The sequence below is a fragment of the Bidens hawaiensis genome, unplaced genomic scaffold (assembly GCF_021521415.1).
Source record: "Bidens hawaiensis isolate Kalapana, Puna unplaced genomic scaffold, B.hawaiensis_p1.1 tig00052460_1, whole genome shotgun sequence".
Lineage (NCBI taxonomy): Eukaryota > Viridiplantae > Streptophyta > Magnoliopsida > Asterales > Asteraceae > Bidens > Bidens hawaiensis.
In genome coordinates, this window is record NW_027499436.1 from 44682 (window position 1) to 57233 (window position 12552).

The window sequence follows — 12552 nt, forward strand, 5'->3', positions numbered from 1 at the left end:
TCTAATCTTTCTACTTTATGAAACTACTTGCCAACTTAAATTGACATCATTGAGATGGTATGACATTAGGAAAGGGTGGACTTTAAAATGTGCATGCTATCTCCTTAGTGCCAAAGATGCTCACTTAAGGTTTAAGGAGCTATCTATCATATATTGCTATGGCAAGTTTATCACATGTTCAAATATTAATTATCAATGTTAAAATGGAGTGGGTTCTTGATCTTAGATGGTAACCTTCGCATTATTGAACAACTCGTTTAGAATTTCTTATCTTGGTCACCTATATATTATATATAAGTTTTTACATTTTATAAAAAGTTCAAAAATTAACCCCAAAATGATTAATACCTCAGATTAAAGTAAAACAACGATTTATTACTAGAAACTTTTGTGTCCACGGATCGATACTTGGTTCTTACCAATACTATTCTACATATACGATAGGTACACTTGCCTATTTTGTGTGTGTTTAGTCTTTGTAGAAATTACTTTTATAAATTTAAAACACGATCTTGTGCAAAAGCAAATCATTCCTTCCTTTTATATTTTACTACTACACGTGCACACGCATCACGAAGCCCACAAATGGAAGCGAAAAGCCGAAGATCAAGTGCTCGGATTTGGACACCAATACACATCAAAGTGCAAGTTTCTAATATTGATAATGAATTATGAATAAGTTTTCAAATATGTACTATCTTTGATTAAAAGACAAGTTCCTACGGATATTATACGTGATGTGTGGATACATGTTAGGACTTTTGGTACTGTTGACATTACTTATTATCACCAACGATTTTTTTTAATTGAGTTGTTCCAACCCTGACCTGTTTCGACCCTCACCCGTTCCGACCCATAACCCATTTCGACCCAACCCAACCCATTTGACACCCCTATGTTTAATGTATATTGACGGGTTAGGCGAGTTGTACCTCATAAGACACAATTTTAAAAAATATTCAAAAATAATAATAAAAAAATCATAAGTCAAGTTATAAATAAAAAACGGAAAATGTAAAAAAACTAAAACATTTCCTCCGTTGTCCTTGTTCAAAAAAAATCAACCCGAAACCTGTTTTGACCCGTTCCGACCTTGACCTATTTTGACCTGTACCCGTTATGACCCTAACCTTTTGACCCTTACCCATTCCGACCCGAACCATAACAACCCCTTTTTTTTAATTGAATCGTTTGGACCCTATCAGTTTCGACCCATAACCCGTTTCGACCCAACCCAACCCATTTGCCACCCCTATGTTTAATGTATATTGACGGGTTATGCGAGTTGTACCTCTTAATACACAATTTAAAATTATATGCATAATGGGCCATTAGAGATTTCAAGGCCCAATATGATCCATTAGGACATGTATGAGTTGTTTTTGTCTATTATGGTCTAATATGACTCCCTATAACATGATATAACCCTTAAATATCTAATGTTACATATCACATTCCATAATAGACCACTAAGAGATTTCAAGCCCTAATATGACCCCTTAGAGCGACTATGACATGAAAAAGGCTATAATGGGCCACTAACACCAACAAGGCCCAATAAGACCTATGATGAAAGTATCACATGTTATCGGCCATTAACATCTAACTATGACTAATGACATTCCTATACAACCTTCTTAGAGCAACTATGATGTGATAAAGGCTATAATGGGCCACAAACACCAGTTAAGGTCCAATAAGGCCCATTGATGAAAGTATGACATATTATTGGGCTTTAACCAAACTATGACTCACTAAACTCATATTCAACCCTTTTAGAGAAACTATGATATGATAGAGACTACAATGGGTCACTAACAACAATCAAGGCCCAAGACGGCCCATTAATGCAAAGTATGACGGCCAACTACGCCTATGGCTCACTACACTCATATATAACCCTCTTGTAGCAACGGAGACATGATAGATGCTATAATGGCCACTAGTACCATTCAAGGCCTATTGATGAATGTATGAGATGTTTTGGGCGTTAACATCTAAGTATGACTAATGATAGTCATTTACAAACTTCTTAAAGCAACTATGACGTAACCAAGGGACACTAACATCTAACTATGAGTCTATGACTAATGATAGCCAAATAAGGCCTATTGACGAAAGTATGGTGTGTTCGGGCGTTAACACCTAACCATGACTAATGACACTCCTATACAACTCTTTTAGAGCAACTGTGACATGATAGATGCTATAATGAGACACTAACACCGATCAAGAACTAGTATGACCCACTAATAAGCGTATGGTTTATTATTGGGCGTTAACACTGATTACTGCACTCTTATACAACTCTTTTAGAGCAACTATAAATATCACTTGTATTTATTTTATATGTTTTTATATTTAAAACACAATTTGTTATATTATTTAAGGTTTAATTAGTTGTTATATATATATATATATATAGGCACACACACACACTAACAACTCTTTATTTAATTAAAAATAAAAATATTTAATTCTATTTATTTCCTATTAATTTTTACTTCCCTCAAAATTTCAAATTAAATTCACCCCCTCTTTTCTTCAAAAAATTTTGAATTACTCTCTCATTCTTAAATATAATTTCAAATTAACCTACCTTTTTTTCTTTATCTTCATTACTTCTTCTTCTTCTTCTTCTTCTTCTCTCTACACCCACCATCTTTCATCTTTAATTCTCTAACTCACTCAATTTTTAACCAAATCCTTTGATTCCGGGCTCTAACCTTATTATTTTTGCGAGAGGAATTCACGTATGGTGTCGGTTTCAATCAATTCTATCTCGATTTTTTCCGGATTCGTGTTGAGTGTGAAGAACCCTAAGAACCAAGTTTGGGGATTTTCAATTTTAAGTGTTATTTCTTGTAATTGAAGCTTAGTACATCTTCTTTCATCGCAAAAAAGGTATGTATTTCACTTGCAATTGAAGCTTGTGCATCTTCTTTCATTGCTAACAGATTCGTTTGTGTTTATTTATTGGTATGTAACTTGATATTAAACGATGATTATTGAACGATTGTTGATTCTAGGATATAGTACTATGAGTCTAGTTTCCAGAAAGGTAAAGTTTGTAATTTTTGGATGAGTTTTGAATAGTTTTTATAATTTTACAAAAACACCGGTCAAAGTTGATTTGGGGAGTTATATTCTGGTCTGTCTTTCCGACATTATAACTCCCTAATGACAAAACCAAACGGGTTGGTTCCAGTTTTGAAAATTAGTATTATGAGCTTTGAAAACAACCCAATTGGTCTTGCACAATTTGGATTAATGAGTTGATAGAACCATTAAACAAGTGTTTGTTGTGCAATCTGCTGAATTGTTGGTACATATCTTTAATGCTTGAATTATTGTGAGTTTTGTATGCATGAGAAAAATATAATAAAAATTGTTTGAGAAACCTAATTCAAATATTCTACTGTGGTAAATTTTGTAGAATTTATACTTCATCTTTTCATAGTTAATAAAATCAGATTGTACATGTTATAATTTGTCTCGTGAACTAAGTGATCATAAGTTAAGTTGTATGATGAATGTTTGGTTGATTTGCCATGATACGATGTGTGAATACATGTTAGGACTTTTTAGTACAGTTGTCTAATGTGATTGTGCGTGAAGGTCGTTGTGCTATGCGTCGATTCAAGTTTTTATTTTTATATTTTTTACTCTATATATGTATCATATATTTTTCTCTCTTTATAGGGTTGGAACATAGAAAAATGGCTAAAGAAGTCCGCGAGCGGGAGAGACAACCGCACGAAAGAGGGTAATGATGGCAGTATATCTGAGCATACGGACGGTTCAATAGGGTTTATGAGCATCGTATCCGCTTGGTAAGCTAGTTTTATTTGTAAATTCAATCTTAAAAAATTAGGTCAAAAATTATAATTGTTTGTACTTTAACGTTTATTACATTACTTCTTATTAGGAAAAAGAACATGGTCGAAAAGTTAAATGGATTGAAGTATTCTTATACCCACTCAGCAAAGAAAGCAAGAAAAAGTATTGGGTGGGCGAGCTCAACATTAATAGCCTTGTTGGATTAGATTTTTGTACGGAAAAGTCAGAACATGCATTTGTAGTTATCTTTATCATTTTTCGTTTTGTTATATAATTAGGTATAACATATCAACCAGGGGCGAGAAAATGAAATAGATCATTTCATATTTCATATACATGTGGTAACATAAAAATTGCTAACACTATAATTTAATATACATGTGGTATACTCATAAACGGGTTGGTTCGGTTTATAACTAAAAATTTAAATGAAAATTACATACTGATTTTGTGGGTGTAATATATAAACGGGTTGGTTCGGGTTCAGGTCCATGAAACCAAACCGGAACCAAACCGTTAGTAACAGTTTGGTTTGGTTCGGTTAAAAGTTATACGGTTTGGTTTTGGTTTACATAAATTAAAAACCATTACCAACGGTTTGGTTTATAGTCTGACGAAAAACCGCGAAAACTGGACAGTGAACACCCCTACTTGGCTTTGAGGTTTCGCCTTACATTAACCCTTTATTAGTTATGATGCTAATATTTTTAACAATTTTAGGTTCAAAAAGTTAGAGCCGAAATGGAAAAAGAACTAGAAAATGAAAGGAAGTCAAGAAACGAGTTGGAAGAACGAGCAACGAATGGAACAAATGGAAAAAGAACGTAAGGAAAATGAATAAATGAAGCAAAAACAATCTGATGAGCTTATGAGAAAGTTTGAGGTCAGTAGTAATTAGTAGTAGTTTCAAATATTTTGAATTTATAACTTATAGTGAAGGTTTGGTAATGTAAACCCGTTTTGAATTTATGCTAATGTGTTTAGTTACATTTTTAGCCACATTGACAATAACCTCCAGTGTCTATATGATATGATTGGCCACACAATACATTACTATGTGTGACAAAAAGTTTGACATTAACCACACTTTAAATTAGGAAAAACATTATGTGTGACAAACGGTAAGACAATGGTCACACCACAAACTACAAAAGAGTGTTTGACTGGCAAGTTCACATTTTTAGCCACATTGACAATAACCTCCAGTGTCTATAAGATATGATTAGCCACACAGTACCTCACTATGTGTGACGAAAAGTTTGACAATAGCCACACTTTAGATTACGAAAAACATTATGTGTGACAAACGGTAAGACAATAGCCACACTATAATCTACAAATGAGTGTTTGAGTGGAAAATAAATATATTTAGCCACTTTTAATGTAATATCTAGTGTCTATATCATATAATTAGCCACTCTATTATTAAATTTAAGTGGCCATTTCTTTGCTATATCCACACGGTATAGGTCACAATGCAAGCTTAACACAACCCTATTGGCCACATTAATATAAAATTCATGTGGCTGAAACATGAATTCATGTGGCTATATACGTGCAATGGTCACTCATAGTAAATTGTCATGTGGCCATTTTCTACCGTTTAGCCACGCTTATTGGAGAGGCTTCTTGATGGCAAACAACTAATGTATGTACCCTTTAGCCACACTTATTACCACATAAGGCCACTAAAAACTGTGTGTGGGCATATCATACCCACGGTGTCGCGATCTTTGACCACATATGATCTGAACAAAATGTGTGTGGCTAAAGGCCTACGACCACACTTTTTTCGTGTGGCCGAAGGTCAATATTCACGTAGTGCATTTTAAAAGCTATCCGAGTTTGGTGATACCCATGACCCGCTTATTTTTTTTATTTACTATAAAATTGTTTCTTAATTATAAATAATATATTTTTTTTAGAAAATAAGATATTAATTATTAGTATATCCTATTTTATAGGATTTTCATATCAAATATTTGGTGAGATTAGTTTTTAACCCATACCAGTGAATTCGGGTTAAATACATGAGAAATCTCTATTTACAAATAATGCAATCTGGTAGCCTGAGAAAATGTAAGGAGCAACCAGATAGCTTTTAAAGCTTTCGTTTATATATATTATAGATTTAAGAACCGTGTACTTGTGATAGACAAGTAATTAATTAAAAAAATATTTAATAAATAACTAAAATAGAATCCTAATTTTAAATTATTAATAAATTTAATATATATAAACGAAACATTCATCCATTCTCTCAAGCCACCAGATTGTTTCATTTGTAAATGAAGGTTTCTCATGCATTTGATCTGAATTCAAGGGTATGGGTCTTCTCAAACCCAGATAGCCCTTAAACAAGCTATAACATCTCGTTAAATTAAAAAATAATCTCACCAAATATTTGATATAAAAATCATATAAAATGAAGATATAATAAAAATTAATATCTGATTTTTTTAAATAAAAAATATTATTTATAATTAAGAAACAAATTTATAGTAAAAATAAGTGGGTCATGGGTCTTACCAAACCCAAATAGCTTTCTTTACCAGACTATGACATCACATTTATTTGTGAAACTCTTTCATTACCAAATATAAGTATATTATTAACTTACTTACTAAAAAAAAGTTATAATCCAAAAAAATATATAAATATTACAATGGAATAATATAAAAGAACCCCGTAATATGAGGGATAAAAGCTAGTTTAACAATATATAGTCATCAATAGGACTTTTCAAATTTTCATTTACCTTATTTTAGAACTAATTTAAGATTTATTTTAAAAAAAATTAAAAAATAAACAAATTAAGTTAACGGTTATTAAATATATATTTATTGAATTATTAATTAATAATTATAATTGATAAAAAGTAATAACTATTTTTTTTGAACGGTCAGTTTGGATTAACGGACGGGCTACTGACCCACCATATCATTTTTACTTCATCCTTAAAAGGAAACCCACATATAGATGAGAAAACCCTCCTGATTAACTTGAACTTCCTATTTTTTATGTTTCTTTGTCTCAAGTGCATGAAGTCTTTTTTTAGAACGACGACTTTCTTTTGTTTAGATTATCGCAATTTTCAAATTTGGAGAGCTCTGATTCCTCACTCTGACCAGACTATGTTGTCTTAACCGGGCACACCATGGCTTCAAAGTTCAGCTTGTGCATTTCCCTGGGAAACCATACCGCCGACTGCCACTTTAAAATCGTTGTGCCACCATAAGAACATAACTCTCGACGTAACACACAATGAGACAAAAACTCGGATGAGCTGTGGGTTCAAACTGAGAATCTTTACACAAGACTTAACTCATATCGTTTATTACCAATATTAAACAATAAAAAATAAATAACACAATCTTTTAGGTGGCTCACATAAAATAATAATTATTTAATTAATAATAGATTTTTAAAAGTTTGCGAGAAAGAAGAAGAAAAATCAAAAGTGACAAGTAGACTTATGTTTCAAGGAAAGAACCAAGAAGAAACGAGTCAACGACAAAGATTCCACCAAACTAAGGTTCTGAAAACTGTACTGGCGTGCCATCATCATCAGTACCAAGAATCCACATAACACGATCCTCCACACATATTGAAGCTGTTGAGATCAATCAATCCATGGAAGATTCTGTTAAAGCTGTAGAATCCATATTAAATTATAACTTTAAAGACAAGAAGCTTCTAGAAGAAGCCTTAACGCATCCTTCCTACACCGATGGTCCGTCCTACCAACGCCTAGAGTTCCTTGGCGACTCCGTTCTCGGCCTCGCCATCTCCACTTTTTTCTTCTCGAGCTACCCGGATATTGGTGAGGGCCCGCTAACTGATCTCCGTAAGGCCAATGTTAGCACCGAACGCCTTGCTCGGGTTGCGGTTCGCCTCGGGCTTTACAAGCACATCCGCCACAACAAAGCCAATTTATCGGCACTTGGTGAAAAGGTATTACATGTTTACATTAGCAAGTTCAAACCGTATATTATAGTTCACAAGTGAAATAAATAGCAAAATGGTTGAGTTGAGAAAGAAGATGGTTAGAGATTACGAGTTGGTTTCAAGATTAAGGCGGAATGTTGAAAGTTAATCTTGAAACGAATTAAAAAAAAAGATGGAGACGTTAAGTCAAAACTTTAGTTTAATTAATTAGTATTTTATTGTTTAGAGTTATCTAGTCAGATTTAATTAGCATATATAACGCTTGAGTAAGAATAGTATAGTTTTTCTTGTAAAATTGTTAAGTGTGGTTTTCGTGGTTTTTAATAATATTGAAAGAGTCATGGTGAGTTATCTGTGTCGTTCGTGTAATCGTGTTGCTTGATCCACTTATTGGTATTTTTGGTGTTTGATTTTGTTAGGTTAGTGAATTTATAACTATGGTTGAGGAAGAAAAAGATGTGGTTGTGCATGGTGGAGTCATGAGAGCTCCAAAAGTTCTTGTGGATATAGTGGAATCAGTGGCTGGAGCTGTGTTTGTTGATTGCGGGTTCAATTCACAAATGTTGTGGACGGTGAGTTTGTGTGAAATCTAACACGAAATTCATAGGTTTGGTTTAGTATAAATAGGTTTTGGTTGAACCGACTAATTGTTTAGCTATACGGGTAGTGTTCATGTCTAATTGGCGGGACATTTTTAACCGATTTATTTTTAATTTTATATTTTTGAAATGTGTTATTATTTTTTTCACAATAAAACTTGGTTGAGTATTTTAAGCCGAAATTAATAAACTTAAGAGAAATTAACATATGATTTTGTTACTAAAGTAAACTGTAACTATGTTATATACATTTGTGCTTTTTATTGTAGAATTATAATTATAATTTTAGAGTATTAATATGCAATAAAAAAAATAAAAAGTAAATTCGGGCTAAACAAGTCGTATTCATGTCAAACCGTGAGAATTTGTGTCATGTTCGGGTTCGACCTGTTATGGATTTCTTCGTATTCGACTAGTGATTCCAATCCCGTACTTACTTTAGATATTGAATGGGAACTAAGAGGGTGAATCGACATTTTGAATTATGTGTTTGATATGATGATTCACACAGATATTCAGAGCCCTACTTGAACCATTAGTAATGCTTGATGTCGTTTTGGCTCAACCGCAACCAGTATCTGCATTGTATGAGGCGCATGGGAAGCAACTAATTGATATACAATACCACTGGAATGGTGAGTAATTCGCTATAGTTAATTTAAGTTAATTATATCATATAAACTTTTATTATGATATTAAATATACCATCCCTTTTATCAGTTTATGCATTCTTCTTGTTTGATAAGTTAATATTACCACATCTAACCTATTTAAACTCCTAGGTGAGACATATACTGCAAGTGTTTTTGTGGACGATACATTTATTGCATCCGGTTCTTCAGAGACCAAAGAGATTGCAAAGCTTCATGCAGCCGAAGCGGCTTTGTCAAAATTAACAAAATCCAAAACCAGTGATGCAAGTTTTCAAACTAAAGTTGATTTCAACAAATCAACGGAGATTAAAGACGCTAAAAAAATATTACACGAATTATGCGACAAGAAAAAGTTGCCAAAGCCAACTTACAAGTATGATTTACTACTAAATATTGATTATTACTAGCAACTACATTGCAAACCATTTTATCTGAATCGATTAGTTTTATTTTAGAGTTGAGCAAGAATTGGGTCCCCACCATGATAAAAGATTCGTATCGTCCGCTCAAGTTGAGCTCTCTGATCAAGTTTTATGTGTGAAAGGAAATGAGAGATCCAGACTAAAGGATGCTGAGAATTCTGCTGCTTCCATGATGCTGTGTATTCTGCAAAAGTAAGTCTGGATATGTGCGTATAAATATAAGGAATTCGCGTGTTTATTAATAATTATGACATGCGTGCCATTTTATTTTTACAAAACAGGCAAGTAACAAGATTGTTGCTAATATTGAATTTTGAAAGTGCCAGTTTTTTTATAACATTCTGCATGTAATTTCCTTGTTTTGTTGAGCAAAATATGGCAACTTGCATTAATGTTCAAGAGGTGCAACTTGGTAACCTTTGGAGCAGAAAGATATTCAGGGTCAGGGTCAGGGTCGTTTGGCCCGTATGAACCAATCACATGCACAACTGGTAGTTTCAAGCTTCGGTTTTGGTCATCAACTGAGCGAGGTGCAGTTATTTGTTTATTCTTCAAGTTTAAATTCGACTTGCACTTTACAAAGCATTCAATCTGAGTTCAAGATTAAGTTGACATCATGTATGATCATTGAGATGTTGAATCAAGTTCGAGTTTAGTTTAACATTTTCAAGCACCTATTTGCAACCTAGAAGCGACTTGACATAATCTTGTGCTTCTGTTGCTGCTCCATCTTTAGTTGGTTTTGGACATCTGCGACTCTGAGAGCATTGAAACAACATTACATAAATGCGCTAGTAACTCGACTTGGTCAGTTGCCATACTTGCATTGACCGAGCAACTACAAAAACACATCAAATGTAAGGCGATTAAGCAGTGGTGGACCCATGAAATATTTTTCATAAGGTTGGAAATTTATCGCTATATGTCTATATGTTAATTTTCAAACCAGAGTCAGGTGGGGTCATATAATAATAAGATAAAACCAAATTGAATTTTAAAAGCATGTTAGAAGTATGTTGATCGTCATTGGAAATGCATAATAGAAATGCAATATCCCTAGAGTTGGTCTCTTTGGATTATCATTTTTACAACTATACATTGCATCATCTGAGGCACTCCCAAGCAAATGTTTTTTATAAGACCTTTAAAAAAGGCATTGTGGGGGCGATTTAGGGGGGTTTTAAAGCCCAAACACTGTAAATGGGCATCTTTGGCGGGCGACATAGGGGTGAGGCAGTAGTGTGAAGACGGATGACTTGGGTATTTTGGTGGGGCCACCCTACTTTTCACTCTCTCATATACACATACATATATATGTATATATATATATATATAATGTGACGGTAAAGGGGTAACAACGGGACGTTATAGAGAGGGGATTCGATGCCCCGTTTCTTACATGACGATGACATGGAGGGGCGACAAAGCCCCTCCACAGATGATGGTGTAACAAACAAGTTTCAACCAACAACTTTAAACTGAAAAGACTCACATCAATATTCAAGATTTACCAAATAATCATCTAATTAAGCAAATAATCACATAACTAAGCAAATCTATACTCTCTAATAAAAGACTACAAGTTTTGCCACTTGTCACTCTTATGTTAAACATCACCCTTTTTAACAAATTTATAATAATAAAATAATAGCTACAATTCTTAGAATTTATTAATTTAATATTTACTTTCTCTTTTTTTTTCAAACATTTGATATTTTTAATTATCTTTAATTTAAAATTGTTTTAATGACTGTTGTACAACGACTATATTAATAGTGTTTGACGGGTTTATTGTTTTCTTGAATACTGATTATTTATTAAGTATTGTATTTTCAAGAACTACTCGTGTAATACACGGGCCTTAAACTAGTAATCAATAACCTAATCATTAATCTACCAAGTAATCAATTTATCAAGTACAATGTAGAGTGAAAGTTAAATGAACCTAAATTCGAGATGATTAAAATCTGAATTAGATGAACAAAATTATATTTGTAAAATTTTAAAAGGCTAAATTAACCATTTATTTTAAGGCCAATGTCAAAAATTTCTTTAGGTCGTTGTTAAAATTCCACGGGGGTCTATGTCAAAATTTCTTGAGGTGGGTTCAAGATTTACCATACATATTGTTAAAAAAATTTCATGGGGTGTGACCGACTCAGTTGGAGGTACTTGGGTCCACCCTTGGAGTAAGCAACGTGTTAGTATAAATCATCAAGATTTGTTCAAAAATTAGATCAAGATATGTTGCCTACATGATATTGGGGTGATTGGTTTATAGACGTAACAAGTCAATCTCGACTCATTTTAAACTTTAATTTTAAGTCTCAGCTTGGCACATAAGTGACTATAAAGCTATTCAAGGACTAAAATGAAACCTAATAATATAATAAATAGTATGAAGCTCTAAAACCCTTGTTTAGCGCATTCAATGGCTTCAAGCGGCATTGAAGTGCCTGTGTTCATTGACACAAGCTTACAAACCCACATTGTCATCTCCGTCTCTCCCGATCTCACCGCCGCTGAATTTAACAGTAAGCCTAATCCGATCTCACTCAAACCATTTTTAATAACTTTCTTTAATTGCTTGCTTTTAAACTTGAAAAATGAATTGAATTGAAGAATTAGGTGTTTGGATTTGGGTATTTTTAATTTTCAAAATCAGGGTTTAGTGAGAAGGAGTATTCTTTAGATAACCCTGAATTTAGTTTACTTATTATTATTCATGTCTCTTGATATATTTCATTTTCATTCGTTGGGTAAAAGAGAGGACCTGCTTGTTAGCTACTCGATCGACTGAACCGAGCTTAATTGGTCTCTGGCCCGGGTTCAGGCTTTTAATAAGGGTAGTTTAATAAACGAGCTCGCTCTTTATGTATTGAGCTTGTGCCTATTAGCGATATATATCAAATAGTGCCAGCTCACGAGCCTAAACGTGCTTGTTATTTGTATAATATTTATTTAATATATTTATATAATATATAGACATATGATAAAAATAATTAAATAACAAACTTCATACTATATTATTATGTATAAAAACTATAGTTATCAATATATATGTATATAATAATAAAAAAATATAAAACA

The 12552-nt window shown here is 33.0% G+C and overlaps 1 protein-coding gene across 1 annotated transcript; it reads left to right on the forward strand.

The window, feature by feature from the left end:
- The first annotated feature begins 7458 nt into the window (after nucleotides 1-7458).
- On the forward strand, nucleotides 7459-9685 carry LOC143599641 (ribonuclease 3-like protein 2). Its single transcript, XM_077077549.1, has 5 exons — nucleotides 7459-7794; nucleotides 8208-8360; nucleotides 8899-9022; nucleotides 9170-9413; nucleotides 9496-9685. Exons 1-5 carry the CDS (start codon nucleotides 7474-7476, stop codon nucleotides 9656-9658), a joined length of 1005 nt encoding a protein of 334 aa, XP_076933664.1. The 5' UTR covers nucleotides 7459-7473; the 3' UTR covers nucleotides 9659-9685.
- The last annotated feature ends 2867 nt before the right edge of the window (nucleotides 9686-12552 follow it).

Coding starts and splice junctions, on each gene's coding strand:
- LOC143599641 (XM_077077549.1), top strand. CDS start 7,474: ATGGAAGATTCTGTTAAAGCTGTAGAATCCATATTAAATTATAACTTT. Junction 8,361..8,898: donor ATTCACAAATGTTGTGGACG/GTGAGTTTGTGT, acceptor TGATTCACACAG/ATATTCAGAGCCCTACTTGA. Junction 9,023..9,169: donor TATACAATACCACTGGAATG/GTGAGTAATTCG, acceptor TTAAACTCCTAG/GTGAGACATATACTGCAAGT.